Source organism: Fundulus heteroclitus, chromosome 2 (genome assembly GCF_011125445.2).
Source record: "Fundulus heteroclitus isolate FHET01 chromosome 2, MU-UCD_Fhet_4.1, whole genome shotgun sequence".
Classification (NCBI taxonomy): domain Eukaryota; kingdom Metazoa; phylum Chordata; class Actinopteri; order Cyprinodontiformes; family Fundulidae; genus Fundulus; species Fundulus heteroclitus.
In genome coordinates this window covers 13,180,831-13,195,162 of record NC_046362.1, presented here as the reverse complement: position 1 = coordinate 13,195,162, position 14,332 = coordinate 13,180,831, and the positions used below count along the sequence as shown (strand labels likewise).

General features: G+C 40.8%; 1 protein-coding gene across 1 annotated transcript in view; it reads right to left on the bottom strand.

Moving 5' to 3' along the window:
• Nucleotides 1-14,332, bottom strand: part of tspan18b (tetraspanin 18b) — a 59,596-nt gene that overhangs the window by 19,471 nt on the left and 25,793 nt on the right. Inside the window, exon 2 of the mRNA XM_012880429.3 lies at nt 5,529-5,617. Coding sequence (XP_012735883.2) covers nt 5,529-5,531 — 3 coding nt within the window. The 5' untranslated portion in view covers nt 5,532-5,617. The remainder of the gene's footprint in view (nt 1-5,528; nt 5,618-14,332) is intronic.

Genomic DNA, 14,332 nt, shown 5'->3' with positions numbered 1-14,332 from the left:
TGAAGAAAGGGCATTTCTGTGACTTTCACAGAAGGATAGTTATTGGTGCCAGGTGAGCTGTGCTGAGTATTTAAGAAACACATGATCTTCTAAGAAATCTCTTAGGTTTGCAGATTGGTCCATGACAAAAAGAAAAATCCAGCAAACAGCAATTGTGTGACCAAAAAATGTCTCAGCAATGTCAGAGGAGAATGAGCAGACTAGCTTCTACACTATAGCATGAAAATACAACCAAGTTTTACAGAATAACATCTCTGCAGGCAAAACACGGCGAGCCTCGAAGTAGATGGGCTTGACCACAACGAGTACCGTTCCTGTCAGCTAGAAACAGGAAACTGAGGCTAATATTCTTTCATCATAATTGGACAGCAACAGGTGGGAAAAACGATGCCTGATCAGAGGAGTCCTGATTTCAGCTGCAGCCATAATATGGCAGGGTCAGAATTTGGCGTTAACATGAAATCATGAATCCATCTTGCCTTGTATGAATAGCTCAGGCTGGTAGGGGCATAATGGTGTGGGGGATATTATCTTTGGTCCCCCTGGTACCAAGATAGTATTGTTTAAATGCCACAGCCTACCCGTGTATTGTTGCTGACCACGTCCATCACTTTATGAGCACATCTTCTGATGGCTACTTCCAGCAGGATAATTCATGTTAATTCAAGTTAATTCAAGTTTTTGAATATGACAATGAGTTAATTATGCTTCAACAGCAGCCATTGTGTGCTGGTATCATGTCAATATGTGAAAAAGAAATATCTCGAGGAATCTTTCTGACACCTGGCTGGGTCTATGCCTGGAATAAAGGCAGTTCTGAAGGCAAGATCGAGTCTAACATGGTACTAGCAAAAATGTGTCAAGTGAGCATTTATCATCATAGCAGGTTGACTTTCTCACAGGCATGCAGGGAAGGCTGTGGCTACCTTTGCAACTGCATAGTGAAACTGTCATTATCAAGTGAATGGCAGTGCTGTTACTTCAGTTGTTCCCAGCCTACCATTGAACAATCACTGGCAGAGTATGACCGATTGCTGATGGGATTTGTTTGACATTAATCATGCATATAAAAGCAACTTCCGCAGCGGAAACCATATCAAAAACGACAGCGCATAACTATTAAAAAACATTCTTCCAATATAGTTGAAGTGCGGAATAAATAAATGAATGAATCAGAAACAATCCGCTAACTTTTGAAGCAAGGGCATTTTGCTTCTCTTTTATTTCACCACTTCTTACAGCAGCTGGCTACAAAAGAACATACACGTTCTAGAGTGTTTGTTATTATTTCTGTTGTCCGTAATTTTTTTAAGAGAACAGCATTTTTGGCAATATCTCAAGAATGGCTCCACAAGTACTTGGCGGCCCCTTGTGCTCCAGGTTAGTATTTTATTTTGGGGTGATTTAATTTGATTTGAGGTGAAAGACATATAACTTTAGGTTTGTTATGGAGAAGAAACTGCATGACATTTGCTGACTGAGCTGACAGAGTGGGAGGGGGGGCAGCTGAAGGGGTTTGCGAGAAGACAGAACAGAGTTGTTAGCCGAGTCATACTGAGAGCTGATCTGCAGGAAACAACCACACCCCTGTTTTTTCCTGCTAACGTTCATCCTGGGATAACAGTATGGGTAATTTACAGCTTCAAGTACATGTGCAGCTTTTTCACAGCACAGTAAGAAACTGCTGTGCTTTTGGTTTTGACCAATTGGGCAGCCACATCTTTAAATCAGGATGGATATGTTGGCGATGCTGGCGGCAAACAACATCTTTCCAGGCAGGTGGTGCAACACGGCATGACCTGCCTATCCTGGATAATTGGTGCAAGTCTGGACTAAAGCCCAAAGTGATGATGGAAAGTATGTGTGTGTGTGTGTGTGTGGGGGGGGGGCAGCAGTTGGCCACCCTGGAGACTATTGACACAAGCTGGCTGAGGATTTACATTGATTTCACGAGGAAGTCCTCCTGCTGCTCTCTTCCCATGTACTGTTTGAGCTAACGCGTAAAGTAACACTGAAATCCTTCACACATGAGGAATGCCTTTTCACTTCATTATGTATTTGAAATATGAACGCGATGACAAAAATCTACCCGTTTGTAAGGGGGGAGAAAAAAAAAAGTCAGATATTTTCTGCTGCTGCTTTTGCAAAGCTGCTGCATCATTCGACCGCCACAGAAGACCTCTAAAACCTCTAGCTAACACTTTTTCCTGACAACATTTATTCCCTCCCATGGATTTCTTTCTCAACTTCCCAGGTGCAGTGTTACCCCCCTCTCTATAAATAGCTGCTCTCTAAGGCCACCCAGACACGCTTTGAGAGTGGCCTTTGTCTGCAGGACAGCGTTTGGCATCTCCACCAAACACACTAGTTCCTGTTAGGAAACAAAAGGGAGCACAGGGGAGCACTTTACAACAGTGGTGTGTGTGTGTGTGTGTGTGTGTGTGTGTGGGGGGGGGGGGGGGTACAGTTTGGCCAGCCATTTGTCTAATGAACAATCAGTCACACGCCGGTACAAGGCCATATGCTAGTTTGGATACAGCTTGCTCCCTTGTGTAGAGAGCCTGAAAACTGTTTCATCACTCACAGATGGCTACATGGTGTGCACACATATCCAAAACCTTGAGAAAGTTAGTAAAAGGTTTAACAAGATATGAAATAGGGGGGGAAAAGAGCAACTGCGTAACCTACTTTCTGATACAAGTTGGAGCTTAAGGTGCAGCGCGGGTGATCAAAACAACGCCTTGAGGATGACGGTTCTGAACGAGGTTTGGTGAGAGATGAAAGAGATAACCACGTGTGCGCACCGGTCTCCATTGCAAATAGGTTTACGCAAGAAAACAAAGTGGGTTAATGTCTCTGAACCAACAGTGTGGAAGCAGCTTGTACTGTCAGGGCTTATTAATATAACCCTGAGACAGTGTGATAACAGAGAGCGAGCGGTTAGACTAATAATTGCTTCTTGTATAACAGCATTCAATGAATAATTCTAGTTTGTTACTATATGCATTTTATGTTCACAGTTTTATTCCTTATGTCTGACCCACTGATCTGGAGCTTGGAGCATGAATATGTCTCTCAGCACTATATCAAACATTACCTGCCCTGTGTGATTACAGGTCCATGTTGTTGCACTAGGTGGTTCTGCTACTACTGATTACAACTCGTAGAATATGGAAATGTCAGGAGAGGGTTCTAAATACATTACATAGTTGTTTAATGTTGTTCTGCAACAACATAGTTATAAAAGACGTGGACACAGCAATTTTCTTCAGTAGCCAATAAATCTTTTTTTTCTTCTTCTTAAAAGATAGAACCAACAGTAAACTGCCCATATAGGGGGGGACATTATGGGTTGGGGATAGTTTTTGGCATGATACTCCAAGGGTGAGGGAATCCACTGGAGTTTTATAGATGTAATCAGACAAATTTTACAAATTTTAATTGACTGTGGCTAATAAGTTTGTTTTGTTACCATTCGTTAAGTTATTTGTAGATTCTAAGTATGCTCTGCTGCATACTCTGCGTGCTCTGTGGTTGGTTTTAAATTATAGCGATAAAATAATAGAGAACAGGGTCCCATTATATTTAAAAAAAAAACACCATTCATTAACAACACCATTCTGCCAAACCTACATTTTCCGATTCCTTGGAGTCTTTCATCCATATAAAAATCTAGATTTTGATGAGGAAAACAGACTTTTTTTTTTGCAAGCACTTTCCAAAGCAGAGGTTTTTACAGACTTGTTAGGGTGTATCCCAGCAGACTTGACAAACAAATATTAAACATAATCACTGAAATAGGGACCTAGTACCTCCTGCATGCTTCCCATTACTTTCTGCACGAAATCACCAGAGCAGCAGAGCATTCACTGTGATTTGATTTCACATCTCTCTCCCTTTTTCCGCACTTTGATTACATTAAACTTCAAACGTGCCAAGAAAGGCAGTGACTGAGGAAAACTGCTGAACTGAGTCAAAGAGAAGTCAACCCCGACTGTTTTGAGCCTGACTTATCTATGCTATCCTTTGAACTTTGGATATTAATTTAGACTTTATTACCATATATATTTAAAAATATCTCAGATCATTAAGTATTTACATTCCAGTATAGTATTTCTAGGCTGTGTGCTGTGCTTGTTTGTTTCTAAGCAGGGACATAAAACCTGATTTACCACCTGAGACTGGATCCCTTGAAGGTTCTCAGTGCATCGAACACTGATGGCAAGTTTAAAAACACAGTTTAATGGGGATGAATCAAAGTCTGACACCAAAGTGACATTAAATCAACATTCAAGATAAAGGTTGTAGGGAAAAACCTTTTTAAAAATTCCATCTTCTGAAACATGGTGACTGCTATCAAAACACAGTTTTCTCACAAGTTTACTTAAGGATATCAGCACCGCTAATGTCAAGTGCCGTACTATCTTAATGATTGACCTTTAATAAGACACTAGGAAGTCCTGCATTGCTAAATCCATGGATAGGTTATTAGCATCAAATTACACCAATGCTATGTGAAATGTACCTCATGCCATTCCAGTTGTTGGTTTGCAAAAGAAAGCGCTTGAGTGACTCGTTTTCTCCAGCTGTATGGAGCATAGAGTGGCACAGCGCTCCTCGTTTGCTGTGCACTGGCGCCTAGCAGGCTGAAATAATGCTTTCTCTTGCTTTAAAGACACAAATATTTGTCAGTTTAGAAAGATTTTAGGTCAAGTATAATATTATACTGTTATAATAAGATTGTAAAATCCATTTTTAAACTTTTGGATTAGTGACATCACAGGGGCCATGGCTATAATTGTGTTTAACAGGTCAGTAAAGAATAAATTGTAACTTATCATCTCAAGGAAAAAAATGGCTATTAAATAAAAATAAATTGCTCTTCAACAGACCTTTAGGTCATTGTTTGCATAATAATTGGCATGGTTTTAGATAGTAGTTAGATAGTTTATATGCACAAATAAATAATGCATATAAATTTACATGCTGGTTAAGCATGCAACATTTGTCTGGTTTAACAGTTATGTCTGATGGCTGTTAACAGCTGATCAGCCTGGATCTAAACTCCCCTTTAACCTCTGAATCCTTACAGGTCCCTGCTGCTCAGCCATGCCTGGAATACAAATGTTGCAAATGTCAATGCAAATCAGAGCCTTTACAACAAAGCAGCACAAGCTTGCTGTGGTGGTTAAAGGAACGAAAGCCTTTCTGCCTGTTTTGCAGTAGCGGCGGCTCTCGTGCCGGCACTCTGCCTCCTGTCGACGGTAACAATGGCTTTTCGCGTGTGCTGTCAGCATCTCGCGGAGGAGAGTCTGTCAACAAGCTCTTTCTGCTGTGACTCTCGCTGATTTTACACGTGTGTGCAGAGGCTGGAATCCTTCATGGCAGCAACTGTGCATCAGTGCAGGAAACCAAAGGGCACGGGTATGTTTGAAACACAAATATACGTTGAAGATGAAAGTAGAGGATTTTCCCCCCCCCCCCCCAACATCACATGCGCTGCATTTGAAGATAAAACACAACGGTACCATGCGGATCTCTTTGTTGGCCGTCTTTGTTCAGGAGAAACTGATGATGACTGGTCCTGCTTTTGCTCCCCAGCTCCCGTTTTCATGGGCTGTTGGACAGGAGAGAAAAACAAAAAAGAAACACAGGTTAGGACCGAGTTAGTGAGAGGAATGGGAAGCAGGGATAAACGTGGCACATTTTTCCTAACAATCGATCGGAGCTGAATAAGAGTGAGGGGGGAAAAAAACCCAGAAAGGGAAATTCTGGGCCACTTAAAATGACAGAGTTTGCATTTATTATTTATGAAGCACTCGCTCCGAGCACTGCACTAATATAAGACTGCAAAAGTGCTTTATCTGTGTGAATATTTCACTTCTCATCTGTAAGCGAATAATAATAGCAGCAAAGGGAATAAAGTCAACTTTAACAGTAGGAGTCCAGGTTAGTGCTGCATCCAAATAAAAGCCTATTAACTGGCGCAAGATCCTAAAATAAGGTTACGGTTAATTGTCCATTATTAGTAAACCCAACACACCACACTCTCCTCATACGGCTTCTGGCTTGACCTTGAGGAGAGTCTGAACTCATGCATTATTCACCTTCCCTTCTTAGCACACGTTGCTGACTTTAACTGTCAATGCATACGTCTCCAGCCAAGTGTGTCTAATGAGCATAAACGCTTTAAACTTTTTCCTGTCTTTAAATGGCTTTTTCTTTTTTTTTCTTTTTTTTTTTCGCCCAAAACTGTCTCCCAGCTGAAAATAACGACACAGCAATGAGCCCCAATTAAACCGCTGCTCCTCCAAGCCTCTGTTAGCGAAAATAGTCGGCAGCGCGACTTTTGACTGACTGCACTTTGGAGCCTGTTTCAAAGCGCTGGCACTGACAACCCCGGTACCCAATAATGGAGAGCACCGCCTGCCTTTTCGGAAGACACGAGCCGCATGCAGTTAGCTGGTGCAATAAGCTGGCGGGGCATTTTCCTCCTGACAAGAAACAGGAAAGGGAGAATATCCCCGGAGTATTCCCGCCGATGGAGCCAAGCAACATCCTCCCGCCGACACACCATATTGCCAACTGACATCACATTCGGCAGGACACTAAACCCAAGTGACAGTGGCAGCAACACCCCCCCCCCCCCCCTCCCCATACAGAATATGTGACTCTGATTGCATCTGGAAGAGGCAATCACAGCCGGAGTGACGAAGAGGGACAAATCACAGAAGTGGGGAGATGCACTGGAATGATACACTCTCTTATCGTGGGAGCTTGAAAGCACCCACGCTGAGAGAATCAATAACACCAGCTTCACACGTGCAGGGAGCCAGAGGATGAGAGCGTGCCGAAAGAGTCATTTACGAAGAAAAAATTACGGGGGAAAAAAAAGCCGCATATGGCTCAGCTAGCATATCCCCAGGTAGTGCGGCGCAGTTATCCCAGTCCCCGTTTGTTCCAAAGTATCACAAAAGCAGCAGATGAGTGAGTAATTATCATTATCTTGCACTGAGTAATAGCACTGAGCCAGTGAGTGATCAAATTTTACCCCTAAGCCTGTTGCAGAGGTAGACTCTCTTGAACCCTCTGTTTAGAGGACTATTAGCGGGTGGAGAGCAACAGTGTGGAGGGTCCTGCAATATTTTTCGGTTTCCATGGAAACCCATCATATGAAAGTGGAGCACCAATAGGATGCGGCGGCCTCATTGAATCGGTTATGGGGGGTGCAAACGGAGATCGGCGCAGACGGCTGAAAAAGCACAACAATAGGACAGAGTCTCGAGGGGGACAAGAAAGGCCAGGCCGCTGGGGGTCCAACAAAGCGAGGGACGAAAAGGTTTCATCTACATCCACCCAAATGGCTTTTCCTTTTGAAGGAATCGCTCTCACCAATTTGCCAATGACATTTCAACTCAGGAGTATTGTGGGCAATTGAAACACCAAGGCAGCCAGTAATTGATTAGCGTCTGCTGATATTTCCGGCCCTGACAATAGTATTGCATCATTAGTATCCGTCTGTCAAAGCGAGACTTCGGCACGATTTGAAACAGGAGCTTCATGCATATAGTAGCTATGTTTATTTTACTCCCAGCAATTCAAAGAAAATATTCTATTGTCACAGTGACAATTGCGTTCTGTCAAGCCTGGTAACATTGTGGATCTTTGTCAACAAACAGAAAAAAAAAAACTGGATCAACACTCTGTTATGAACACATCGGAGCCTCCAAATATAGAGTTCATATGCTCGGATGGGCGGTTTCTATCTTGAAATGTTGTATTTGGAAACATTTTTCCCCAATGAAACACAATTAAAATTAAAATATTCTGTAACCGCCCCACTATCCCACCCATAATATGCATAGCACTCAAAATCCCACTCGTTTTTTAGCATAATAGAGTCACTTTATAGAATACATAACCCTATATTTTGACAATCATAATAAACACGGTTTGTCTGACACAATCACCTGTTTGAAATTATGGTGGCTAAGAGAAAACTGCAATATCTAGTTGAATTGCTTTTAACTATCATGTTTGGCAGTTGAGCTCCCTTCACAAGCATAAAATTTAGGGATGCATGCTAGTGCATACAATAAGGGTTTGATTACACTCATGAGGGCCAGCTTTAGCAATATTGGCGACGACTAATAATTATTTTTTTCTGCATAATTACCTCCTAAAGTGTCGGTGTAGATATCTTACCAGTCCATGTGTCGCCCTCAAATACGCCTCTCTGGGAAATGATAACTTATGTCTTAATGAGAAGACTACCGTATAAATAAAAGGTTTAAGAATAATATTCCATTTAACGAGCTGTTCCTTACTTCTATATGGTTGCTATGCTTTATATAAAGCCGGCTGAAAGCAAATATGTCTGTTTAGGAATATTCTATAAGCTCTATGTCTATGGTTTTTAACAAGCCAGGACAGGATAAATGTTAAATTGTCATTTCAGTGGCAATTGGATAATACGGGAAATAAATCTATTTTAATGTCCCAAATGCAAAATGTTGAAAATTCAAAAAACACTCCTCAACAGACCTTTAAGTAAGTGTTTTGTTAAATGTATTTTTTATGCTTGTCTGACTCAAAAGTGGTCATACCTACAAGAAAAAAAGTCAAGCAATTGCTCATATTTTTTTTCACAATGAAATAAATGCTTTAGAAATGTGATAATATGTTTAAAGAATCTCTGCTCTCTGTAAAATTATCATTTGATCAATCTAAGTATTCTGGATTCTGACTCTAGTCCAGACTATTCAAAAACCTGTGAAATAAATAATTTGTATCTTGTCAATTATCTTGTCACAAACTATTTAAAAGCGACAAAAACATCTTCAATCCTCCTGTCTCAGTTTATTGTCAGCCCAATGAGCAGTGAGTAGTAGCCAATGAAACAACTCCAGAACAACATCCTTTAAAAAAAATCTTAAACATAGTTACTGAAATTCATAGCACTCACTTTAATAACCAGGGCTCCATGCTAATAACTCAAAACAGCAATTAGACAGTCATCACACCGCAGCACAACTCCATGTTGGGGGCTATGCTAAGTATTGTGTTAGATTTAGGCTTCAAGAAAAGATAAAGTGTCAGACTTATATATACTGAGGTTAAGATCCCAGAATTAAACAAAGGACTATGTCATTTAGGGTCCAGAGAAATGAAGAAAACACCTAATTCTACTCCTTTTGAATTTATCGGAAGTTGCCAAATGTTACATGTATAGGCACACATATATCTGCATATTGGAAATCATAGCATGTCAGCTTTTCATGGGGGTGTTAATCCCATAGAGGGATATTTAAACCACTTACCCCCTATGTCTTCCCATTAATGGCCATGTGGAGACACTCAAACTATTTTTTTTCTGGGTTTTTACAGCACAAGTTGCTTGTTTTCACAAAATAGGCTGGCAAGAAGGGAGGCTTGAGAGTGGGGGAAGACACACAGTAAAGGACCTCACTCCAGAATCGAACCCAGGTCAGCCGTGTTGAGGACTAAGGGCACCATATACGGGCCGTGCTCACTACCCCTGCACCATCGGAGCATGGTAACACTCAATTTCAAGAAGGGTGTTCAGTTTCAGGTATAACAACATTTAATAAACACAGCTCCTAAAAAGGTTTACTTAGCCTTATTTAGCAATATTTGGTTTACAGTTTACCTATTATACTATTATTACAGCTGTATATTACCTGGCACTATACAGATTGTTTCCATAGAACAATTCCCCAGCGGTCCAGAAAACAATTTGCTGTCTATTGTTTAAAGACACAATGTTTTAAAAAGCATCCGACAGATAGTGAACACTACAATATTTGTTGCCGAGATAATGTGTCAGTCCCACTAATACCAAAACCATGACAATGCCCTTTTCATCAGAAAGCATTTCAATAAATGAAGTCGTTTTGAGTTTCTTCAAGTCAACGTGCCTATTAATCATAGAAGCTGTTTGCGTTTTCTCTTGCTCTCATCCTATGCTGCTGATCAGGCAGGAAACTTTGACTGAAATGCCAGAGGTCAGACAACAGCAGGTAGTTTGGTCAATTCTCTTCCTCTGAGGACAGGAAGTGGCAAGGAAAACAAGCAGGAAGTGATGTCTCTTTGGTCTGAATATCACACCTCAGCTTCTCCCCAGCGGAAAGCAAACCTCTCAACCTTTTCCACTTTGTGCCGGATTCCTTAAACGGTTGACATCAACGGACATCTAATCTATGGGTTTTTAAGGTTGACCAGTTCTGGTCTCAATCTAGCCCAGGAAAATATGTAGAAGCCTATATGTCTCATCCATGTTTAGCCTAAATACATTTGACCAACCCCGATAACTTGACATTGTTTAGACTGAAGGCAAAGTTGTCCTTGGTACGTCTATTCAACAGGCAGTTGCCCTAGGATATACTGACGCAAAAGGCCTTTAGCCCCCTCAATGAAAGTTAAATAAACAACAAAAATGGAAAAATGTAGACATTGGGATGTCATTTTTCTTTGACCTGGTTTAGTGACCCCAAGCAGTTCACGTTCATCTCGCCGTCATATTATAAAAATGAGAGAAACGGTACACGCCGGCAGCTATATATCTCCTCAATGTCCGCTTTAATGAGGGCAGTGCTGAGGCAGAATTATCGCCTAACTCCATCTGGATTTATTGATCTAACAGTGTAAGCCAGCCACAGGAGATAAAGATAAACTACCACGATGGAGAAACAATCCCCACACTGATCAGAGGGCAACACACTGATAATCACTCATTCTTTCCTCTCTGGCCACAGCTATCCCACAGCTTTCTTTGTTCTCTGCTCAACTATTGGCTCTGGGAGGGGGGGGGGATCACACCAGCCTGCGGTGCGCTCACACAAATAGCATACAGAATTATTTCAGCTAAAAGATTGAAGTTGGACTCGTTAAGCAGTCCCCCCTTGTTTTCTAAGCATTAATCATATTAGGGTAAATGGAAAGTTGAGGAGTACGCGGCGTCCGTAAATGTGTTCTGACTTTGCTATTGAGATGCAAATGAAGGACATCAATGGGTCGACCTCTTTGTGGCAAACGTTACAAAGACCCCTTTCCCGGCTGGAAGATTCTTCATGCAGCAGCTTGTGTGTCTTACCTCTGCAAAGCCCAGTCCAACTCAGAGCTTGTACATACGTGCAACCTGCTTCTGAGACTACGCCAACGTCTCTCTTGTGACAACATGACGAAGAACAGAGACGAAGTTACTTTACGATAATGGATGCCTAACTTCGGCTACGGCCTCGCGTAGCATCACAGGTTCACCCAAACTTCCCAGGCCTGCAAGACTCACCCCGTGTCTCTGAAGAGCTAGACACCCGGGGGATCACAATGCCGCTTTGAAGTCAAGCGATTAAAGAGGAAAGACCTGTCGAATTGGGATGATGGGGTTAAGGTTGGGAGAGGAGGAGGATCAGCGTGAGGGACAGGAAAGGCTGTGAATACTGAGCGCTCAGAACCCGAGGGACGCAATTAAGCACAAGGCCTTTTGAGTGAGGGTTACGAAAACACAGCAAGGATATCAGTGCCGCAGCCTTCCAAACCAAGGTAAGAGTTCATTAATACACACACAGAGGGGGCTGTAAAAACCCAGTTTGTTCAACAGACGTCCCTGCAAGCTATCAAGCAACCACGTGATAACCATTTCCATCTCTGTCAAAAATCGAGAGCTGCGCAGCATTGAGCTCTGGGAACTTTGACTGGGATCAAGATCCAGACCGCCTACGTAAAGAAGAAGTTTGCTCAACCTTCCTTAGAGATGTTTTCCTTACAAAAAAAAAAACAAAAAAAAAACATTTCACTGCATAAGAGCCAGCAAAACTTCGTTTCACAAGAGTGAAATAAGGTGATACATTTGAGAAATTAGAAGAGCTCCACCCAATATTCTTCATCACTTCTGTCTTGAAAAACTTTTTATAGACCTTTAAATTTTCTACATGTCTTAACATTACAGCTAAAAATATATTGAATTGCAATTTTGTTCAATAGAGTAACTGGAAGTATGACATAAAGTGTAAGTAAAATGTTAATGATATGTTTGTTTTGTTTTGTTTAAATTAAGAAAATGATCTGAAGATTGTGGCAGCCCCCCTCGGTCAACAGTTTGTAGAACTATAATTTATATTTTACTGCAGTTAAATCTGATTGTCCTTTGGGGCACACTCTTTACAACCTTTTTACTTCTAGAGAATGAAATCTTTGCCCATTCTTCTTTGCAGCATTGCTCAAGATTGTTCGGATTAGATTAAAAGCATCTATGAACGTCTATTTTCTAGTCTTACCCCAGATTCTAGAATGAATTTGAGTCTGGACTTTTTTGAGAGTGTATTTAAAGTCACTACCCTGCTGGAAGGTAAACCACCTCCTCGGTCTAAAGTCTTTTGTAGGATTTGCCCCTGTATTTGATTTCATTGAGCTCTCTAAACAGTGTCCCATTTCCTGCTGGGAATACAAAAACCAAGACAAAACAGTATAAAGCTGCCATCACAGCGTTTTAGTGTGAGGAACTTGGGCCAAAATGTTCAATTATGATCTCATTTACAAAGCTTCTTGCACATCTTTGCTGTGTTAGCAACAGGTCCATCACAAATAGCTGTTCTGTCGCCACATACTCCCACCTGAGGTTTGGATTTCTGCAGCTCCTACACGGATCTTTGACAGAACAGCTGGATTTATACAGAGATTAAATTAGACACAGATAAACTATTTACTCACTTGGTGACTTTCAAAGGTAATTAGTTGCACTGGGGTTTATTTAGGGATCTCAGGGCAAAAAGGACTGAATACAAATTTTTAGACTCCCATTTGTAAAATAAATACAAGAAAAAGACATGTATAATTTTCCTTCTGCTTTATAATTAGGACCTACTTTGTGTCAAGCTATCAAATAAACTGTCAAAATGTGACATAAATGTGCAAAGTTCAAGTGCTATGAATACCTGCGAGGCAATACACACATTATTTTTTTTCACTATTGTCAGCTTGAACAATATTACATTTTCAAGTGGATGAAAGGAGCTTCCTGTTAATTTCACTGAATTACTTCTAACACAAGTGATGATTGTATGAAGAGGTTATGCCAAAACCAACATCTATTAAATCCAAAAATACTGATATGACTTCCTATGTGACATTTTTCCCCAACACATCAGATGTAGAGATATGGGGCCTGAACTATTCTGTAAGCCGTACCAGCCACTTAAACATGTGCTAAGACCACATCTGGTAACAATTTCTAGGCCTCATTTAAATGTTGCTAAAATACCATAAGGCAGTTGGGTTTCCTGTATAGTTGCTGAAATCTGATTGTACAGAAAATAACACTAGACTTAGTAAAACATTTTAGCAGAAAATATGTCTTTTTTGCTCTGTTTTTTTTGCCTGGAACATAAGCTGCAAAACTACCGTTCTGTAACCCTGCAGCTTATGAAGCTGTTTAGTGTGCTGACAAAACCATAAACATTACAGTGGTGCACATAAGAAGGGGAAACAGCTAAATGCTACCAGATTAAACTCATTCTTATGATTAAAATCTAGTAAAAAGCATTGAGTCTGGGGTCCTCCTTAAACTTTCTCTAAAAATGTTTATGGGCTTCACAACATGAGCCAAAGCTCTGATGTTTGTTTTGCTGCTCTTTTATTGCCTAGGCTCCAGGGCCACTTTCTAACAGACTGTATATTAAATAGCCGTGCAAGAAGGAAGTGAATGGGGAGCATAAAATCTAAATCCTCACACAAAGGATAAAACATAAAACAATGAAAAAAAAAAAAAAAGAAACTTAGATCACTGCCAGGTGATTACGGCATAAGTCCAGCCTAAATCTGAGGTTAAATCGTAATGGTTCACTTGCTGGATTTGCTGCGGAGCACATCCAGTGAAAAATCACAGATCCCTCTGAAATCATTTGGTTGTGGTGTCAGTAACTATGACTGACAGCAACCATATAAGATTGGAATCAGGTAATAGTGTTTTTTTTTATCTAAAAAACACAAGCAAAATATTTTCACATGATGCTTCATCTTAAAAATGTTCTACAATATAATCGTTAAAAATAGTGCTTGGTACTCCAGTTTGCTGTTCTCTAAAACAAAAGACTATGGTGAGTTTTTTTAATGGTCAACCAGCACATTTTTAGAGCTTTGAGAGATTGTCTTATTGCACAAGAATAGGTTTTACAGCTCAATTTCTATCCATTCACCTATGTTTTTCTTTATGTTCAACTTTTCAGGGAGGAGAATAAAAAGAGTTAGAGAACGTCTATCCTCTGTAACACTCTCCAGTACTCCTGAACAGTATATATAGTCCCTCAAACAAGTC